The sequence below is a fragment of the Pongo abelii genome, chromosome 8, assembly GCF_028885655.2.
Source record: "Pongo abelii isolate AG06213 chromosome 8, NHGRI_mPonAbe1-v2.0_pri, whole genome shotgun sequence".
Lineage (NCBI taxonomy): Eukaryota > Metazoa > Chordata > Mammalia > Primates > Hominidae > Pongo > Pongo abelii.
Window position 1 is genome coordinate 104,619,925 of NC_071993.2, and position 22,309 is coordinate 104,642,233.

At 43.7% G+C, this 22,309-nt stretch overlaps 1 protein-coding gene across 1 annotated transcript in view; it reads left to right on the forward strand.

Annotated features, from left to right (window-relative positions):
* PI4K2A (phosphatidylinositol 4-kinase type 2 alpha) overlaps positions 1–22,207 on the forward strand; it is a 35,038-nt gene extending 12,831 nt beyond the window's left edge. Inside the window, exons 3-9 of the mRNA XM_002821054.5 lie at positions 2,833–2,964; positions 3,368–3,521; positions 9,090–9,151; positions 11,066–11,165; positions 12,624–12,757; positions 13,244–13,303; positions 19,751–22,207. Coding sequence (XP_002821100.1) covers positions 2,833–2,964; positions 3,368–3,521; positions 9,090–9,151; positions 11,066–11,165; positions 12,624–12,757; positions 13,244–13,303; positions 19,751–19,912 — 804 coding nt within the window. The 3' untranslated portion in view covers positions 19,913–22,207. The remainder of the gene's footprint in view (positions 1–2,832; positions 2,965–3,367; positions 3,522–9,089; positions 9,152–11,065; positions 11,166–12,623; positions 12,758–13,243; positions 13,304–19,750) is intronic.
* Positions 22,208–22,309: the final 102 nt, after the last annotated feature.

Here is a 22,309-nt window from a genome sequence, read left to right on the forward strand (position 1 = left end):
CTCTGGTCTTCCTCTTTCCCTGTTAGAGAACCTTCATGAGGCCTGAGGATCTTTTGCATCAGAAAGTCAGCAACAACAAAAATACTTGTCTTGGCTGGGCTCAGTGGCTCACGCCTGTAATCCCAGCACTTTGGGAGGCCAAAGTGGGTGGATCACCTGAGGTCAGGAGTTCGAGACCAGCCTGGCCAACATGGTGAAACCCTGTCTCTACTAAAAATACAAAACTTAGCTGAGCATGGTGGTGCGTGCGTGTAATCCCAGCTACTTGGGAGGCTGAGGCAGGAGAATCGCTTGAACCTGGGAGGCAGAGGTTGCAGTGAGCTGAGATTGTGCCACCACACTCTATCCTGGGCGACAGAGCAAGACTCCGTCTCAAAAAAAAAAAAATACTTGTCTTCCATGAGACTGAGATGAGACAGAACTTTGGAAGCTTAACATGTAGCTGCTGGAGAATAGTAAGAGGACTCCCCTCCCTGTCTCCCCAACTCTTGTGACAGGACTCTATCCAGTTGATCAGAGCATCTGTCATTATAGAAACAGGGCTCACATTGCATTGGAACTTGAATGGTAAGGCTCTAATTCTCACTCACTGGCTGTCTCTGCTCTCTGCTCCTATGAGGTTTCAGGTTATGATAGTTTCATTAGTTATGGGGAAAAAGTGGTTTATTAGGAAGAATGATAGAAAATAAATATGATGGGGGCAAAAGGGGATTTATGGCTTGAGAGAGCCAGGAGTTTCACTGTGGACACTGGCAAGGTAGCCTTAGGAAAGCTCTTTTTCCTTCATTCCTATGCCTGAGTTTTCTGATTTGTAAGGCAGGGAGTGCCTACTACAGTACCATGCACATCCATTTTAGGTACTCTATTAATACTAGATGGTAGCATGGAGCGATAGATGAGAGGCAGTTATTTTGCCTCTCAGGTTCATGGGAAAAAAATAGTTATTTGTAATAAATTTTACAAGGCTTAGGAAAATACCTTTCTTGTAAGTTTGATTTTAGGTATTTATATGCTAAAACTCACTTGTTGCTTTTATATGCTAAAACTCACTTGTTGCTGTCTCTGAAAGAAGCTTGTAACTCATTCATTCATTCACTTAATAAATATTTAATGAGCATATGCCAGCTACTGTGTTAGGTGCTGTGGATGCTAATATAAATAAGATGTTCTCTGCTTCCTCAAATCTCATTAGTTTTAAGGGAGGAGTTAGATATACAAATGGATAATTACAAGACAATGTGATAAGTGTGACAATAGATGCATATGTGGTTTACAATTATGTCACTGCAATTTGACTTAAATCAAGTATAATATTGATGGCTCATAAATTTTTTTTTTAGAATAAGCAATGCATGCATCTAGTACAAAAATCAGAAGGCACATAGGGTAAACAGAGAAAAGTAATTCAGACTCCCTGCTACCCCTATCTCCTGGCCATTCAGTTTCCTTCCTCAGAGGCAGCCAGGATTACAGTACATCTTGTGTAATATTCCAGATATAGCCTATACATAAAAATAGCAGCTAATTAAAATGAAAACCAATTTTAATGTTTATGTTTTGAATATGAATAATTTCACAAAGTAAAAAAATTCAAAAGGGCCCGGGCACAGTGGCTCATGCCTGTAATCCCAACACTTTGGGAGGCCGAGGTGGGAGGATCACCTGAGGTCAGGAGTTCAAGACCAGCCTGGCCAACATGGTAAAACCCTCTCTCTACTAAAAATACAAAAATTAGCCAGGAGTGGTGGCACACACCTGTAATCCCAGCTACTTGGGAGGCTGAGGCATGAGAATCGCTTGAATCTGGGACTTGGAGGTTGCAGTGAGCCGAGACTGCGCCACTGCACTCCAGCCTGGGCAACAGAGTGAGACTCTGTCTCAAAAAAAAAAAAAAAAAAAAAAAAAAAAAAAAAAAAAAAAAAAAAAAAAAAAAAAAAATTCAAAAGGAAATAAAGGGGTATAGAGTAAATTGCAACTTGTTTGTCTCTGGAAAGAAAATGGGCATTTGGCCTAATCTAACCCAGGAGATGACAGTGTTAATCCTTGTACTTCATACCAGCTGCTCTAACAACCCCTAAATCTCAGTGGTTTAATACAATTGGATTGTATTTCTTTTTTTTCTTATTTTTTTGGGGACAGAGTCTCCCTCTGTCACCCAGGATAGAATGTGCAGTGGCGCGATCTCGGCTCACTGCAACCTCTGCCTCCGAGGTTCAAGCCATCCTCCCACCTCAGCCTCCCAAGTAGCTGGGATTACAGACGTGCACCACCATGCCTGGCTAATTTTTTTCTTCGTATTTTTAGTAGAGACGGGGTTTCACCATGTTGGCCAGGCTGGTCTTGAACTTCTGACCTCAAGTGATCTGCCCACCTCGGCCTCCCAGAGTGCTGGGTTTACAGGTGTGAGCCACCACGCCTGGCCAGGAGTATATTTCTTGATTACATGTCAGACTCATGCCAGATAGGCAGCTCTCCTAGATACCACATCACTCATGTAGTTACAAGGTATCCAAGGTTCTTCCATGGTGTGGCTCTGCTATTTCCCAGCCCGTCTTTCCTAGCTGCATAGACTGGGGAATGTGAATTAAGGATTGTGGGAGATTTTAGTTGCCAGCAGTGGAAGTGTTGTACATACATAATTTTGTCATTATTTCATTGGCCCAAACTAGTTATCTTCCCTCTTCTAGTTGCTGGGAAAGCTGATAAATGTATTCTTTCTGTGCCCTGGAAGAGGAATAGTATTTGTGAACATCAAGCTATTTATGCTCTGCCATAGTCTTCTGGTTCCTTAAACTTGACTCTAACCTTAGTATCTCTTCTCTTTCACTGTAGGTAGTATACCTGGCCAGTGAGACCTTCAACTATAGTGCCATTGACCGAGTGAAGTCCAGGGGCAAGCGGCTTGCACTAGAGAAAGTGCCAAAAGTTGGACAGCGGTTTAACCGCATCGGGCTACCACCAAAGGTATAGATGCACCTCTGGCTTATCAAGGATCATGATTTATAGTGACATAGTCATCCAATGGTGAAGCAAGGTGCCTACAACTCAAATATGGGCACTTGAATAACCTGCCCTGAGGATCCTGTCTTCCTCATTTCTGTCAAGTGGCTAAGGTTTGAAAAGTTGAGACCTAACTTTTCACTTTACTCCTTTGGTTCATTTGGATAGGTTCTTTAATTTGGATGGATGATCACTGTTACATCTCTTTTCTCCTGTACTTGCAAGAAATGAGGAAGTAAAGATCTTGAAAAGTTTTCCTTCTCTGATAGAAACTCCATAGGGCCTTAATGGGTATCTGGCATATACTCCAAAGGTCTTTGGATTTGGGCAGTAGGGAAAAACCTTTGTTCCTTCCTCTTGGTTCCAGGTTGGTTCATTCCAGCTCTTTGTTGAAGGCTACAAAGATGCAGACTATTGGCTGCGGCGTTTTGAAGCAGAACCTCTTCCTGAGAACACTAACCGGCAACTACTGCTCCAGTTTGAGCGGTTGGTGGTGCTGGATTACATCATCCGCAACACTGGTGAGCAGCTGCAGGTGGTCCCATGCCCTGTGCCAGACTGTGTTGAGGCATGGGGAGGCCTGGAGGCTTGCAGGGCTTGGGAGTCAGAGTGCCTTGTCCAGACACATCATGTGTAGTTTTCAGAAGTGGTGAGGCCTGGAGTTAGTATTTGCATTTTATCTTACACGCTTTCCTGGTTCCAGACAGAAGACGCTTAGCTCTTCCAAAGCACTGTGAAGAGTACTCTTATCCTTGATCCCTAGTCATTCTTGTAGCCTCAACACCTGTAACAGGACAGTTTTGTCTTCCTCTAACTTCTTGAGGTAGATGTTTAGATCATTGATATTTAAAAAAAATTTTTTTCAGTGCAATTTAAATTCAACTAACCTGGTAAAATGTACATGTATTGAGGACAAAAGTCTTTAAATTCAAGCTGGATGCAGTGGCTCATGCCTGTACTCCCAGCGCTTTGGGAGGCCAAGGTGGATGGATCATTTGAGGCCAGGAGTTCCAGACCAGCCTGGCCAACATGGTGAAACCCTGTCTCTACTAAAAATACAAAAATTAGCCGGGTGTGGTGGCACGCACCTGTAGTCCCAGCTATTCAGGAGGCTGAGGTGGGAGAATCGCTTGAACCTGGGAGGCGGAGGTTGCAGTGAGTCAGAATTGTACCACTGCACTCTAACCTGGGTGACAGAGCAAGACTCTGTTTCCAAAAAAAAAAAAAAAGTCTTTAAATTCACCTTATTGGAGCTATATTTTGTCTGATATTTTAATCATAGTAAAATGCATGTAACATAAAATTTATTATCTTAACCATTTTAAAGTAGTATGAAATACATTCATATTGTTGTGCAGCTGTCACCTAGGCTGGAGTGCAATGGCGTGATCTCAGCTCACTGCAACCCCTGCCTCCTGGGTTCAAGTGATTCTCCCACCTCAGCCTTCCAAGTAGCTGGGATTACAGACACCCACCATCATGCCTGGCTAATTTTTGTGTTTTTATAGAGATGGGGTTTCACCATGTTGGCCAGGCTGGTCTTGAACTGACCTCAGATGATCCACCCATCTCAGTGTCCCAAAGTGCTGGGATTACAGGTGTGAGCCACCATGCCCAGCCTCCAGAACTCTTTTCATCTTGTAAAACTGAAGCTCTATACTCATTAAACAGTAACTCTTCATTCCCCCTCCCCATTTCCCTGGCAACAATCATTCTGTTTTCTGTTTCTATGATTTTGACTACTCTAAGTACCTCATATAAGTGGAATAGTACAGTATTTGTCTTTTGGTGATTCGCTTATTCACTTAGCATAACGTTCTCAAGGTACATCTTTGATGTAGTATATATCAGAATTTCCTTTTTAAGGATAAATACTGATCCATTTTATGTATATACCACATTTTGTCTATCCATTTATCTTTCAGTGAACACTTGGGTTCCTTCTGCATTTTAGCTATTATGAACAATGCTACTATGAACATGGGTGTACAAATATCTCTTCAAGACCCTGCTTTCAGTTTTTTTGAGTATATATCCAGAAGTGGAATTACTGGATCATATATGGTAATTCTATTTTTAATTTTTTGAGGAACCACCATACTGTTTTCCACAGCAGCTGTGCCATTTTACATTCCCACCAAGAGCACACGAGGGTTCCTTCCAATTTCTCGCCAGCACTTACTGTTTTCTGTTTTTTTCTTTTCATATTTAATCTGCATTCTGCTGAATGTTTTCTGTTGTTTTGATAGTAACCATCCTAATGGGTGTAAGATGTTATCTTATAGTTTTGATTTGCATTTCCTTAATGATTAGTGATGTTAAGCATCTTCTTATGTGCTGATTGGCCAATCATATATCTTCTTTGGAGTTGTCTATTTAAGTCCTTTGCCTATTTTTGAATTTTTTTTTTTGGTTGTTATTGTTGAGTTCTCTATACATTTGTTTAAAGTTTTCTGTATATCTGGCTATTAATCCCATATCAGATATATAATTTGCAAATATTTTCTCTCAATCTGTTGCCTTTAGTTTTATTTTTTAAAGAGACAGAGTTATGCTCTATTGTCCAGGCTGAAGAGCAGTGGCACAATCATAGCTCACTACAGCCTCGGACTCCTGGGCTCAAGTGATCTTCCTACCTCTGCCACCCGAGTAGCTGGGACTACAGGTGTGAGGACCACGCCTGGCTAGTTTTTAAATTCTTTGTAGAGACAAGGTCTCAATGCATTGCCCAGACTGGTCTCGAATTCCTGGGCTCAAGCAATCCTCCTACCTCAGCCTCTCAAAGTGCTGGGATTACAGGTGTGAACGACTGCGCCTGGCTTGCAACTGATTTTTTTGTGGATTGATTTTATATGCTGCTACTTTGCTGAATTATTAGTTCTAGTAGTTTTTTTTTTGTGTGGAAATTTTAGGGTTATGCACATACACAATCATATCTATGAACAGACATAATTTTCCCTCTTTTTTTTTTCCAATTTGGATGCTTTTTATTTCTTTTTTCTTGCTTCAGTGCTCTAAGACTTCCAGTACTATGTTGAATAGAAGTAAAAGCAGGCATCTTTTCACTGTTCTTGATTTTAGAGGAAAACCTTGCAGTCTTTCACCATTATGATGTTAGGGTCCTTTTTGCCCACCTTGACACGCTCAAGCTATTTGCAAGCTGCTCCTGCAACTTGTGCACATCTGGCTGCCATGTGGCTGAAGGGTGGGGGATGGGTAGCTGCTTGTGGGGCTAAGAGCCAAAATTGAATGAAATTAACCACAATTTACTGTCCAGGCTTTTCCCTGCAAGTTGCAGGCCCTCCATAGACTCCAGAGCTCCAAAATAATTACATCAGACAGATTTTTGCCACTACAATTGTTGTCCACGTGGGGAGACAGATTTCTGTTGTTTCCTACTCCACCATCTTCCCAGAATCCTCTCTAAGAGTATTGATTTTTACCTTTTCTCCTTTCCCTTCCTTTTCTTTTCTTTTTTTTTTTTTTGAGACGGAGTCTCGCTCTGTCGCCCAGGCTGGATTGCAGTGGCGTGATCTTGGCTCACTGCAACCTCCACTTCCCAGGTTCAAGTGATTCTCCTGCCTCAGCCTCCCGAGTAGCTGGGACTACAGGTGCGTGCCACCACGCCCGGCTAATTTTCGTATTTTTAGTAGAGACAGGGTTTCACCATATTGGTCAGGCTGGTCTTGAACTCCTGACCTTGTGATCTGCCCACCTTGGCCTCCCAAAGTGCTAGGATTACAGGTGTGAGCCATCGAGCCCGGCCTCTTCTTTTCTAATATATGCACTTCAGACTGTAATTTCATCTTAAGCATAGTTTAGGTGTATCTTACAAGTGTTTTTTTTCACTGTAATCAATCATTATAAAATACACTGAAAATTTTTTTTATCCTCTCAGTTTATAGATGGAGGCTATATTTTCTAATTTTCATTGTTCATTTCTTCTCTGACCCATAGTTTACTTAAAATAATTTTTCAGCTGGTTAGTAGGAAAATTTTAAAATACACAAAAGTAGAGAGACTGGTATAATAAACCCCGTGTACTTGTTACCATCTTCAACAGTTATTATGTAAGGTCTCACTTCCTGCTACCCCCATCCCTGCTGGATTTTTTTTTTTTTTTTTCAACTAAGGCTTTGACTGGAACTGCTGGTTTTTTTTATTTTTATTTTTATTTTATTTTTTTTGGAGACGAGTCTCACTCTGTCGCCCAGGCTGGAGTGCAGTGGCCCAATCTCGGCTCACTGCAAGCTCTGCCTCCCAGGTTCACACCATTCTCCTACCTCAGCCTCCTGAGTAGCTGGGACTACAGGCGCCCGCCACCAAGCCCGGCTAATTTTTTGTATTTTTAGTAGAGACGAGGTTTCACCATGTTAGCCAGGATGGTCTCGATCTCCTGACCTCGTGATCTGCCTACCTTGGCCTCCCAAAGTGCTGGGATTACAGGCGTAAGCCACCGCACCCGGCCACTGCTGGATTATTTTAAAGCAAATCTAAGACATCATTTTATAGCATCCATAGATACCTCCATATATTCTTGAAGAGATAAAGACTTTTTTTTTTTCAGTATAATCAGTATTTAATGTCCCATCAGTGTTCAGATTACCCCAGTTGTCTCATAAAAAAATGATTTTTATAGTTGGCTTGTTGAAATTATGATATAAAGGTCCACATATTACATTTGGTTAATATCTTTCTTTTCTGTTTTTTTTGGAGATGGGATCTCACTATGTTGCCCAGGCTGGTCTTAAACTCCTGGGCTCAAGCAGTCCTCCCACCTCAGCCTCCCAAAGTGCTGAGATTACAGGCATGAGCCACTGTGACTGGCCAGGTTAATATGTTTCTTAAATGTCTTCAATTTAGGGAAACTTTCACATCTTTTTTTCCCCTTGCCTTTTATTTGTTGAAGAAACTGGATATTTGCCCTATAGAAGTTCCACATTGTGGATTTGGCATCCTCCATTCTCTGTGTTTCCTGTAAATTTACTGCTTGAGTTTAAAGGCTTGATCAAATTCAGGTTTGATTTTTTTTTTTTTTTTTTTGGAGGCAGGGTCTCACTCTGTTGCCCATGCTAGAGTGCAGTGGTATGATCATAGCTCATTGCAGCAGCCTCCAACACTTGGCTCAAGCTATCCTGCCTCAGCCTCCCAAGTAGCTGGGACTATAGGCACGTACTACCACACCTGGCTAATCTTATTTACAATTTGTTTAGACATGGGGTCTTGCTATTTTGCCCAGGCTGGTCTTGAACTCCTGGCCTCAAGTGATTCTCTGCCTCCTCAGCCTTCCAAAATGCTGGGATTTCAGGTACAGCCTCTGCTGATATTCTTAATCTTGACTTTTATCTTTTTAAACATATTAAGGATTTTGTTGTGAACATTTTAAAGTCTGTATATTTTTATTGTTTGGAGCCTCTACAGATCTGTTTTAATTTTCAGTTGTTTCTCTTTGTTTTTATTCCTGTCATCTTGTTTCTTTGTGTACCTGGTTGTTTTTCATTGTCAAATACTGCCTATCAGAAATCGTAGAGCTGTATGAAGGCCTGAGATGTCATTGTAAATCCTGTCTGGAGGAAGATTTCTTTTGGCAAGCATCTAGGGCACTAGCAATCCAGTATCACTTTAATTTCAGGTGTTGAGGGGAGCTTAGTGTATTTCCAAAGTGTAGTGCTTCAGGTCTTAACCCAAAGCATAGATGATATACGAGGGTCCCTTACCCCTGATCAGTCACTGGATTATAGTTTTTGTCTCTCTATCTAGCTCCACAAGGCTCTTATAATTGTTCTACCTCTCAAGCTCTTAGCCAGCTCTTTCCAAATTGGCAGGTGCTCTAGGGGAAAAGAAGCCACAGTGCTGGGTTCCACTTCCTCCCATGGATTTCCTTTCTTTCCCGTATCTTCACTCTTAAATTCTTTGTGGTCTTGTTAAAATCTCCAGTACCTTAAAAGAGATCTAAAAATATTTTATCCAGCATTTGTAGTCATTCTCAGTAGAAGGGTTAGTCCGAGTGTCCAGAATACCTAGTCCACCATTACAAAAATTGAAAATCATCCCCCCTTTTTCTGCTAACTTTATATTTCTGTTCACAGATCGAGGCAATGACAACTGGCTGATTAAATATGACTGTCCAATGGATAGTTCTAGCTCTCGGGTAAGAGACTGAGATAAATCTTAAAGAGAATGAAGAGTATTTGCATAATATAGAAACACATAAAATGGTCAGAGATGTAGTTCATACAAGTTCAGAAGAATCGGGGGTCGCATATGTTTAAAATTAATAGGTTAATATTTGGTATAGTTTTTCTCAATATGTGTTTCAAGGACATCCTACTGACACATGTTAATAGGAATAGCATGAAGAAAGGGTCAAGTAAATTTGGAACATATTATGTACTCTGTTCCTTTCTTTGAGCTTCATATTGCACAGTAGCATAGTAAAGGTCTGAGAAGTACTACGTTAAACAAGCCTATTTAAATTTGATTTCTACCCTTTTTAAACCATGAGCCACTTTTCTCACAACAGACCGCAAGTCCACAAAACATAAGTTTAGAAAAAGCTGCTCCTGTAACTTTCTTTCCTTTCTCATTCCTTTCATCCTCCACCATACTTCTCTATCACTGTTCAGTCTGCATGTTTTACAAAATTAGCAGAAGGCTGCCTGGGGCAGAGTGAGATTGGTTTTATTTCTTTTTTCTTTTTTTCTTTTTTTTAAGAAACAGGGTTGGCCGGGCATGGTGACTCACGCCTGTAATCCCAGCACTTTGGGAGGCCGAGGTGGGAGGATCACCTGAGGTCAGGAGTTCCAGCCTGGCCAACATGGTGAAACCCCATCTCTACTAAAAATACAAAAATTAGCCAGGCATGATGGTGGGAGCTTGTATTCCTAGCTACTCGGGAGGCTGAGACTCGAGAATGGCTTGAACCGGGGAGGCAGAGGTTGCAGTGAGCCAAGATCACGCCATTACATTCCAGCCCAGACGACAGAGCAAGACTCTGTCTCAAAAATTTAAAAAAAAAAAAAAAAAAAGAGACAGGGTCTTGCTCTGTTGCACAGGCTGGAGTGCAGTGGTGCTATCCTAGCTCACAGCAGCCTTGGACTCCTGGGCTCAAAGCAGTCCTCTTACCTCAGCCTCCTGAGTAGCTGGGACTACAGGCGCAAAAGTTGTTTAATTTTTTGTAGAGATGAGGTCTTGCTACGTTGCCCAGGGTGGGGTTTTTATTCCTTATAACTTTTTTACTTTCTCTAATAGTGGCTCTCAAATTTTGTGCCTGAATCTTCTGAAGAGTTATTTAAAATAGTACAGAGATTCTTCAGGCCTTTCCCTTAGAAATTGATTGATTCATCAGGTCTGGAGTAAAACTCAGGATTCTGCACATTTAATAAGGTATCTCAGGGGATTCAGATTCAGGCATCCTGGAACCACAGTTCTTGTTCCTGTGATGGCACCCATGAACCTGAAGCATGGAGCCACATAGTGATTGTCTCTGACATGGGCTGTCACAGGTGACATGCCCACTCTTTACATTCATCTCTTGTCCTTTTCCTTTTCATGCACCACTGAAGCAGGAGAACAGACTCCCTTGTGCAAGAGCAGCCAGATGTTATCTTCCGAGGCTCTGTTTTCTTGCTGGAAAATGTAGTTGTCACCAGTGAAGTAACATCTGAGTCAAGGTCCACACAAAAGGACCTTGGCCAACTGATATGGATTTTATTTCTTCTGTTCTGCTTTCAGGATTCTCATTTTCTTTCCCTAGGAGGAATGGCTTATAGTTATCTTTATTATTGTCATTATCCTTCTTACCAATGACTGTAGCAACTCTTGGGGAAGTGTACCTTTTCTAAGATAAGAACAGGACTCTTGAACTTTGAACAAGAGCCAGGTCAGAGGCATCAAAATGTGCTAAGTTCATATAACAACATGGAAGCCAGTTCAGAGAGTAGCTCAAGATAAGTTCAATAAGAATTGTTCTCTTGAGGGAATTGGGATGAGTTGCTTTGCCACTAATTGGAAGGGCCTGAGGGAGATGGGTTTCCTTAGTCATTAGTCTTTCCTTGCTCTTCAGGACACAGACTGGGTGGTGGTGAAGGAGCCTGTTATCAAGGTAGCTGCCATAGACAATGGGCTGGCCTTCCCACTGAAGCATCCTGACTCCTGGAGGGCATGTAAGTCTCAAGACAATGGTGGTCTGGCTCTTCCCTTGCTCAGTATATTTTCTCACTGTGCAGTGGAGATGATGTCTCTATCAGGATTATTCTAAAAATTAATGAAATAATGCAGTTCAAGCACTTTAACACAATGGCTGGCATATGGCAACTATTTCATAATGTAAGCTGTTTTTCTAATTTTTGTCTTCTATGATTCCCATTACAAGCATAAAGCTGATTAGAAATTAGAAGCATAAAGATGAGTTTTCTCATTGTCTCTTTGCGTTCTTCTCGTTCTTTCTGAGGACTGTCTTTTTTTTTTTTAATTTTTTGGAAATGGAATTTCCCTCTTGTTGCCCAGGCTGGAGTGCAATGGTGCAATCTGGGCCCACTGCAACCTCCACCTCCCGGGTTCAAGCGATTCTCCTGCCTCAACCTCCCAAGTAGCTGGGATTACAGGCATGCGCCACTACGCCCGGCTAATTTTGTATTTTTAGTAGAAACGGGGTTTCACCACGTTGGCCAGGCTGTTCTCGAACTCCTGACTTCAGGTGATCTGCCTGCCTCAGCCTCCCAAAATGCTGGGATTACAGGTGTGAGCCACTGCGCCTGGCCGAGGGCTATTTATTTTTTATTTATTTATTTTTTTTGAGACGGAGTCTTGCTCTGTCGCCCAGGCTGGAGTGCAGTGGCGTGATCTTCGCTCACTGCAACCTCCACCTCCTGGGTTCACACCATTCTCCTGCCTCAGCCTCCCGAGTAGCTGGGACTACAGGCGCCTGCCACCATGCCCAGCTAATTTTTGTATTTTTAGTAGAGACAGGGTTTCAGTCTGTTAGCCAGGATGAGCTCAATCTCTTGACCTTGTGATCCACCCGCCTCGGCCTCCCAAAGTGCTGGGATTACAGGCATGAGGCAGTGCGCCCGCCCTTTTTAAATTTTTTAATTTGTTGTTTTATTGTTTTAGTGTATATTTCCTGAAATATCTTTTTTTTTTCTGTTATCTGAGGACTGTCTTTCCATAATTTATTCTAATTGTGCCTCTAAATATAAGCTGCCTATCAGTGTTCTGTCTTCCTTGTTCCATCTCCTACCCTGTTGTAACTGAGAAGCTTCTGGAAAGGAGGAGAAATAAACATAGGGAGTCAGTAGCCCCTTTTGCAGCATTAGTCTTCTTTTTCAGAAGGACCATCTCAGTGTCTCAGTGGCAAGTAGTTGCTTCTAGACCTTGCATCTTGGAAGGTCACGTAATGTCTGAGAAAGAGCTCTGACATTAGGCAGCCCTGGGTTTGAACCCTGGTTCCTCTACTGACTAGCTGTGTAACCTTTACAGTTAAGAGCACTTGTAAGTTTTTGTTTCTGTTGTATATCAGGGAAGAGGGGTTCTCCTTTAGAAAGTGCCTTGACCAGTAGAGGACACAGATAAGCAGGGACTTTTCCAACACCAGCTTTGCCTTTGGCTTTTCCTCTTTTCAGATCCTTTTTACTGGGCCTGGTTGCCCCAGGCGAAAGTCCCATTTTCTCAGGAGATCAAAGATCTGATCCTTCCAAAGATATCGGACCCTAACTTCGTCAAGGACTTGGAAGAGGACCTATATGAACTCTTCAAGGTTAGCCCTGGGAACCTCAGCCCTATTATCATATGGAAGAAGGAATTTTTAATGGTTTTTTTAATTGGTCCTGACAAAAGCCAAGAGGAAATGGCTAACACCTTTCTGACTTGAGTCAGCCAATGAATAGCAAGATTTCCACATGTGGACAGCAGGACCTGGTTTGGATGGGTTTGAGAGAAATGGGCAGGGGTGAGAAATCACACTGATGTGTCTCTCCTGTGCATCATGTGGCTGCAATGTATCTGCAGGGCTTTCATTTTAATATGGAGCACTGGAGCCTAGAGTTTGAGATGTAGAGAAAGATATTGACTTGTTTTCTGTTTCCTCTGTAAAGCAGGGAGTTCTTGTGGGAGTAGCTGACTTCACAAAGCTGCAGAAACCTTATGCAGGTTTTCCTTATTAGAAAGTTTCTAACTGGGGGAGAAAATGGGTTCCTGTGAGGCATTCACACAGGTTCCATCTCCTTCTGGTCTTCTTTTGCAGAAAGATCCTGGTTTCGACAGGGGCCAGTTCCATAAGCAGATTGCTGTCATGCGGGGCCAGGTAAGCCTGGGACATCCTCCCAGTATCTTTGGCGTCTCTCTGGGAGTGTTGTGTGCTCAGGTTGAGCAAATGTTTGAAGCTTGTGTTTTACACCCTTTTTTTTTTTTTTTTGAGACCGAGTCTCACTCTGTCACCCAGGCTAAAGTGCAGTGGCATGATCTCCGCTCACTGCAACCTCCGCCTCCCAGGTTCAAGCAATTCTTGTGCCTCAGCCTCCCAAGTAGCTAGGATTACAGGCGCAAGTCACAACGCCTGGCTAATTTTTGCATTTGTAGTAGAGACGGAGTTTTACCATGTTGGCCAGGCTGGTCTCGAACTCCTGACCTCAAGTGATGCACCTGCCTCCGCCTCCCAGAGTACTGGGATTACAGGCGTGAGGCACCACGCCCGGCCGTGTTTTACACCTTTTTTTAGTCTGTTATATACATTATTTTTGGCTCTACCTTAATATCTAGGAGAGGAAAGGTGGCCCTCCCAGTTCTCCCACCTCTTCCCTGGTATCTAGTGCTCAATGAAGCACTTAGTGTGCACTTATCTCTATGCTAGTTGCTAGGTAATTCATTGGTAATTAAACTAATGCTCTCTGTCCTAGAGTTGCTCAAGGCAGGCTGTATGTTTTGGTGGTTAAGATCTGGGCCCTGAAGCCAGACTGCTTCACTACTTGGAAGCTCTGTGGCCTGGGGCAAAAGCCTCTGTTTTCTTGTTCATAAAACAGGATAGTAATAATACATTGCACATTTGGCTGGAGGATTTCACGAGATAATGCTTATCAAGCGTTTAATAAAAAGAGTACTGGGCACATGAAGCACTCAGATATTGATTATGGTTATAATTTTGTTGTTATAGGTACAAGTTACATTATTCCTTCTCCTTCCACTTCACCTTCAAAAGGAGCTAAGGAAACCAAGGGGATTGTTGATCTTCCAAAGCATAGTAAAGAAATGCTTGAAAAATGGTTTGAAAACTCTGTAGGCTACTGGTATTATGCTTATCACTTTGAAGTCTTCTTAAAGAGAGTTGGGATGACCTAGTGGTTAAGGGTACAAACTGTGGTCACAGTGCCTGGGTTTTTGAAGCCTGGCTCTGCCATTTACTACCTGTGAGATTTTGGGCAAGTTACTTAATCTCTCCTTCCCTTAGTTTCCTCATGTTTAATGTGGGATCAATAATAGTAGCTGAGACCGGGCATGGTGGCTCACACCTGTAATCCCAGCACTTTGAGAGGCTGAGGTGGGCAGATCACTTGAGCTAAGGAGTTGGAGACCAGCCTGGGCAACATGGTGAAACCCCATCTCTACAAAAAATATAAAAATTAGCCGTGTGTGGTGGCGCATGCCTGTAATCCCAGCTACTCAGGAGGCTGAGGTGGGAGGATTGCTTGGGCCTGGGAGGTCTGGGTTGCAGTGAGCTGAGATAGTACCACTGCACTCCAGTCTGGGGGACAGAGTGAGAACCTGTCTCAAGATAATAATAGTGGTACCCGCCTTACAGAATTATTATGAGATAAATGATTTGCAACAGTTACAGTAGTACCTGGTATATTGAAATACTCAATTTGTAGTATTAATAGCTGTTAGGATTATGATTTTTGTACACAGAAAATTCAGCTTCTTCCATCTTTAAAGGGCAAGAGGATCTTCTCAGCCTTAATTCTGCATTTACTTCTTCCTGCCGTTTATCTAAAGACCACTGATGACAGCACCTCCTGGGTTTGCTGAGCCCATTTTTCCCTAGAAGTGGGTTGGACAGAGGTTTTTTTTTTATTTTAAGACAGAGTCTCGCTCTGTCACCCAGGCTGGAGTGCAGTTGTGCGATCTTGGCTTACTGCAACCTTCACCTCCCAGGTTCAAGTGATTCTCCTGCCTCAGCCTCCCAAGTAGCTGGGATTACAGGTGCATGGCACCACATCTGGCTAATTTTTGTATTTTTAGTAGAGATGGGGTTTCACCATGTTGGCCAGGCTGGTCTCAAACTCCTGATCTCAGGTGATCTGCCTGCCTTGGCCTCCCAAAGTGCTGGGATTACAGGAGTGAGCCACTGAGCCTGGCCTGGACAGAGGTTTTAAGAACTACAATTATTGTAGCTGTCTGAATACCAGTAACATGGTATTCCTACATTTCCCAAGTAATGTAAGGGCCCAATTAGGCTGGCAGAATTTTTGGAAACATTAAAAGCCACGTGATAGACTCAGATATTATGGAACTCAGCATAAAGGAATAAACTGGCTTCTCCAGTTGATATAGGCTGCGCCTCTGTCCATATTGCAATGTCTTATCTAATTCCATCCCAGCTCAGTCCCTTGCCAACCCTTCTCCCATTACTCAGATAGAGCCATTATTCAGGGTGGTAGGGGAGGTTGGGGTAGTGCAGTTTTGTTTCTCTCTATCTTGTGCTCCTAATGTCTTCAGAGGAGCTTTTGGTATCTTGTAACCTAGAGTGCCTACTACCTTAGGGTGACCATCCAGCTTCTTCCAACATGCACAGGGCCAGTATATCACTCATGTGCTTACCTGTCTACCATTCACACATCAAAGCAAAATGGTCCTCTGCACTACAGAAATCTGACAAAGCACAGAGAAAAGAGGTCATAACCCTGTCTACATAGCTGAGCCATTATCGCAGGATGGGCTGTAGTACAAGGGCCCTGAGATGTAGGGAAAGAGTGAAGAGGCCCCACAGGGACACAGTCAGGTGATAGAAGTTGTTACTCAATTTAAAGGCTTCTCACCAGGAGTTAAAGAATCTAGGGTCTGAGAGAAAGCCTGTTTAACATTTTCTTTTTCTTTTCTTTTTTTTAAAGACAGGGTCATGCTCTGTCACCTAGGCTGGAGTGCAGTGGCCCAATCGTAGACCACTGCAGCTTTGAACTCCTAGGTTCAAGAAGTCCTCCCCACTCAGCCTCCTGAGTAGCTGGGACCACAGGCATGCACCACCATTTCTGGGTAATTTTTTTTTAAGAGGTGGGGTCTCACTATGTTGCCCAGGCTGGTCTCAAACTCCTGGCCTCAAGCGATCCTCCTGCCTTGGCCTCCCAATGTGCTGAGATTATAGGCATGTGCCACCACATCCAGCCCAACATTTTCAAAGATAGTATTTATTCTTTAGTATTATGTGACTGCTATAATTTTTCTTCAACTTTAAAAAATAATTTTTCTTTTTAAATTCTTTATTCTCCTTTCTTTTTAGTCCTGGTTCCAGGCTTATCTTCAGCTTTTTAATTTGGAAATTTTCAAATCTCAGTAAAGTTGAAAGAATGGGATCTTCTAGATTCTAAAGTTGTTATATTTAGCCAGATTTATCTCATATGTCTACGTATTATCCATTGATGTATCTGAATAATATCTATTTAATTTCTCTCTCTCCCTAGGTAGATTTTCTTTTTTGCCAAATCTTTTGAAAATAAGTAGTAGACAATTTGACATGTTTACCCCAGATACTCCCACAATCTCCTTTCAGTTCTTCACCCCGATGTTGTGCTTAAGACTATTTGGAACAGTATAGGATGCTGGCAAGTACCAAAACAATTAAGCAAAAAAGAAATTTGTTACCGACAGGGTAACAAATGACCCCTGTTGCAGGTGTATCTCTGCCCCTTTATAGGCAGCAGTTGTGTAAGAGGATATTTGTGGCTTGAGGGCTGTGTGTCTGTGTGATTTCAGGGTGCAGCCTAGCTTACCCCCGCATGTTCTGTGACCTGGCCATGAAATCTTCAACATCTAGTGTTTTAAAGAAGATAGGGCCAGGCGTGGTGGCTCATGCCTGTAATCCGAGCACTTTGGGAGACCAAGGCGGGTGGATCACCTGAGATTGGGAGTTCGAGACCAGCCTGACCAACATGGAGAAACCCCATCTCTACTAAAAATACAAAATTAGCTGGGTGTGGTGGTGCATGCCTGTAATCCCAGCTACTCGGGAGGCTGAGGCAGGAGAATCGCTTGAACCTGGGAGGTGAAGGTTGCTGTGAGCCGAGATTGTGCCATTGCACTCCAGCCTGGGCAAGAAGAGTGAAACTCTGTCTCAGAAAAAAAAAAGAGAGAGAGAGAAGATAGGACACCTTCAGCTTTTGTACTCTCCTACCAGAGAAGATAAATGGTGGTGATACTAATTTTGACAAAGAGGAGAAACTGTGTCCTCATGGACACATAACTGAAATACCTGTAAAATACTGACAAAAGATGGTGAGGACTGGACTCAGTGGCTCATGCCTGTTATCCCAACACTTTGGGAGGCCAAATTGGGAGGGTCATTTGAGTCCAGAAGTTGGAGGGTGCAGTGAGTTATAAATGTGTCACTGTACTCCAGCTTGGGTGACAGAGTGAGACCCTGTCTCAGAAAAGAAAAAAAAAAATTAGGGGAAACTGGGCAAATGCTATATAGGAACTCTCTGTACTATCTGCAACTTTTCTCTAAATTTAAAATTATTCCAAAGTAAAACATTTATTTTAAAAAAAAGATGACGAAGAGATAGTGTTAGAAGGAGAATCCAAATAAAATGTTGGCTTTTTACTTTTTGTTTTTTGTTTTTTTTTTTTGAGATGGAGTCTTGCTCATTCGCTTAGACTGGAGTGCAATGGCACAGTCTCAGCTCACTGAAACCTCCGCCTCCCGGGTTCACGTGATTCTCCTGCCTCAGCCTCCCCAGTAGCTGGGATTATAGGCACTCGCCATCATGCCCAGCTAATTTTTGTATTTTTGTAGAGATGGGGTTTCTCAAAATTTTTGTATTATTGTAGAGACAGGCTGGTCTCAAACTCCTGACCTCAGGTGACCCGCCCACTTCGGCCTCCCAAAGTGCTAGGATTACAGGCATGAGCCACCACGCCGAGCTGGCTTTTTACATTTTACATTTATATCATCTTTGTAGGAAAATCATAAAATAGGGATGAACAACAATAAATAATTAAAACCACCTATAATTTCTTTCTTTTTTTTTTTTTTTTTTTTGAGATGGAGTCTCGCTCTCTTGCCAGGCTAGAGTGCAGTGGCACAGTCTTGGCGCACTGCAACCTCCACCTCCTGGGTTCAAGCGATTCTCCTGCCTCAGCCTCCCAAGTAGCTGGGATTACAGGCATGCGCCACCATGCCTGGCTAAATTTTGTATTTTTAGTAGATATGGGGTTTTACCATGTTGGCCAGGCTGGACTTGAACTCCTGACCTTGTGATCTGCCCACCTCGGCCTCCCAAAGTGCTGGGATTATAGACGTGAGCCACCATGCCCGGACCAAAACCACCTATAATTTCTTGAGACCCAGAGATGACCACTGCCAACTGCCAGACTTTTTTCTACACTATAGATAGATAGGAAGATAGAATTTAGAAAGTAAAAGTGGGGTCACAATCTAACACTGGTTCCTTTTCTGCTTTCCTTTGCATCTAACACAACATGGTGATTGCTTCTTTGCCAATACATTTATATATATATTTGATAGTTCCCTGGTTAAATTTCTATATATTTTAGGATAATTGTTTCTTATCCCTTAAATTATTAACTAATTTACATCTTTTCACTGTTATAAACAATATTATGTTATATTTTTTTGGAACTAAATGTTTTATGCGTATCCATTAGTGTTTCTTAAAGATGGAATTGCCGAGTCAGAGGATCTGTTCTTTTTTTTTTTTTTTTTTTTTTGAGACAGGGTCTCGCTCTGTTGCCCAGGCTGAGTACGGTGGCATGATCTCAGCTCACTGCAACCTCCACTTCCCAGGTTCAGGCGATTCTTATGCCCAGCCTCCCAAGCAGCTGGGATTACAGGTGTGCACCACCCCACCTGGCTAATTTTTTTGTATTTTTAGTAGATACAGAGTTTCGCCATGTTGGCCAGGTTAGGATCTGTTAATTTTTAAGTGTTTTTTTTTCTTTTTGTTTTTTGAGACGGAGTCTCACTCTGTTGCCCAGGCTGGAGTGCAGTGGCACGATCTTGGCTCACTGCAACCTCCGCCTCCCGGGTTCGAGCTATTCTCCTGCCTCAGCCTCCCCAGTAGTTGGGACTACAGGCGTGTGCCACCACGGTTGGCTAATTTTTTTTGGTATTTTTAGTAGAGACGGGGTTTCGCCATGTTGGCCAGGCTGGTCTGAAACTCCTGACCTCAAGTGATCCACCTGCCTCAGCCTCCCAAAGTGCTGGGATTATAGGTGTGAGCCAGCATGCCTGGCAAGTGTTTATTTTTTTGAATTCTCCCCAACTGAGATGTGCTTTTGTATCTTTACTAACTGGAGGGCAAAAAAATAAAGGATTTGTTTTCATTTGTATTTTTTAAATGATTAGAGAGGTTTCCATTTTCTGTTTTGCTCATTTCTACTTTGGTAAATAGCCTATTTGCATGATTTTCCATTGGTGTTTTTAAAAATTGATTTGTAGGAGTCCTTTCTACTGATCTCCTTTCAGAGGCAGATCTGGAATGCTGAGGCCTCTCCCTCACCCATCTCCTTTTTCCCACTGCAGATCTTAAATCTGACCCAGGCCTTGAAAGACAACAAGAGTCCCCTGCACCTCGTCCAGATGCCACCTGTGATTGTCGAGACAGCCCGTTCCCACCAGCGGTCTTCTAGCGAGTCCTACACACAGAGCTTTCAGAGCCGGAAGCCCTTCTTTTCATGGTGGTAGCTCCAGAGGCAGGCAGAGGAAATATTGTCAGAGACTGGTGGGAGGAAGCCTGGGGAGTGGGGTGCAGGAAAAGCCAGAGAAGCCGGTGGAGAGCAGCACCTTTAAGAGCCCTCTCTCTGCTTGCCAACCAGCTCAGGGCTTTCCACCCACAGGGAGAAGCACAATCAGGAACAGTGAGTGCTCCTCGCCCTTCCGAGTGCGGGGGAGGCTGGAGCTCCATGCACATAGTCCAGATGCCTGGGAAGGAACATCTCCCTTCCAGCATCTGCTGGTGGCAGGCTGGGACAGTCCCTTCCTTCCCTGACACCCTGCTCTATTGCAATTCCCTATTATATTCTGCATCAGAAAAACAAACAAAACAAAAACAACTTTAAATGCTTGTAGCAGAACCCCGGGTCATCTCTTGTCAGAAACCTTTAATCCAGGCCTAAATTTGCATAGACCTGACATTCAGCTGCCTTGCAGTTGCTTCCTCCCATGAGCCAAGGTGGCGTCAGAAGGCAACTGGATGACTCGCAGTACCACAGCACTGGGACAGACAGAAGCCACACCTTTCTTTTGGGTTTTTGCCAAGCCTCCTCCATCTCCAACCAGTGCTGTGCGCTGGCTGCAAGCCTCCAAACAGTTCTCCTGGAAGGGAGGTTTTTGCTTTACCCCCGCCAGCACTTTCGCACACAATCACAGAGAACCTCTCTGCTCTCTGCTGGCCTACAGCTTGTCTCTTTCTCAAGCAGAGGCAGGAAGAGCTAGTCTTAGCATTTATATTTTAATAGGAAGTTGACTCCCAGCATGTAAAAGTGATCCATGCAGACGGAGTGTATGCCGGGAGCTAAGTTGTCTATGGGTGAATGTATCCCACCTTGCTTCCTGAGTCCTTGGTCCCAATCTTCTCATTTGTTCCTGTCGTTTTAAATTTTTTTCCCCCAACTCTTTTGATGTAAGAGTTCAGTTTGTCTTCTGGAGTGGGTCTCTGCAAGGGTTCTGGGATGAGTCTTGGCTTCTAAGAGGACAGGCTATTAGGTTCTTGGACGTTTTTCTGTGTTACCGCTGCTGCTTGGTGGAAGTAACAGGACATGGATTCTGCCTCGTAAGTGGCAGTTTCCCTTTTCTCTCTGACTTGTCCTAGGCCGATTTCTCTATGGCTTCCCTGAGAAAGGTGGGGCCCAAAGGAGAGAGGGCTTCAAACTGTCCCAGGTCCTGCCCAGCTCAGTGTGTATCTTCTTGCTTCCATGTGTCTTTTCCCCTGCTGCCTCACTCCCCACCCCCACTTGCCAGGTGTTTGAGCCATTTCTACACCAAAGCAAAGTACGGCCTCAGGAGGGAGTAAAAAGGGTGCCATCTGTGTCTGGAGGGGCAGCTGTGTTCATGCCCTGTGCTACTGGACATTTCACAATTCTGGCACCTTGCGATTGGTCAGTCAACCTCAGAAAGTAACTATCTTGAAGGTTTGAAAAACAACCAAAGAAAGGGAGTGAAGACTATGGCTGCGTGTCCTCTGCTTGCCCGGCTGCAGAGCAGAGATGTGCAGCCCTCTGGTCAGCTGGTCCAGGCTGGTCCCCGCCGGCCCCCTTCCAGTCCAGCCACCAGGAGCCCACTTGTCCCGGGCTTCCACCTGGCTGACAGGAAGAATTTCTGAGAGCCCGATGTGCATGTCTTGTGGATGAAGGTACAGCTCGCCTGCCTGCCCCAGCCCCAGCCCTGACAATCACATGCAGCTGACTCGGACACTGGCCTTGGGAACAATGTTTGAGAGAACATCTGCCCCTTGACTGTAGGAGCCAGAAGGGGACCCAGGTGTGCATAGCTCTCTGTAGACATTTTTACCCCAAACTGTTGGTAAAGCACCCATCTGGTGCTCAAGAGAGCCTGGGGGTCTAATAGGGAGCCCGGCTGCCTCACCTGGCCACGGCCTCCATGCCAGATCTCCACATTGTCTTGATCCAGACCAGCTCTGTGATCAGAAGGAAATTGGGTCCAATGTAGGAGCGAGCTGGTCCTGGGCCTGGCAGGCAAGAGTATGGGCATCCTTTCCCGGCCTTTCTCCACTCTCCCTCAGGCCTGTGCTCAGGTTGCCTTGAATGTGGACTCTGGAAGAGCCAGGGGCCCAGAATGCCGGGGGAGGCTTCTGGGTGGCACTCGTGGAACACCGTCCCTCTGCCAGCCATAGGCCCTGCCTCCAGTGTCAGGGAATGGAGGCTGGGCTGCGAGAGTGCTGCTGCCCCATGTTGTTCTTCTAATCCACTGTAGAAATTGTACGTAATGTATTTAAATCAACACAAATGTATGAATAACAAATGCAGTTCTGACCTTTTTTGTCCATTTCTTTGGGGGAAGGAAGACAAAGAAGGTAGGAACTGAATTTTGAGGGCAAGGAAACCTGTTTCCACAGAGTTGCTG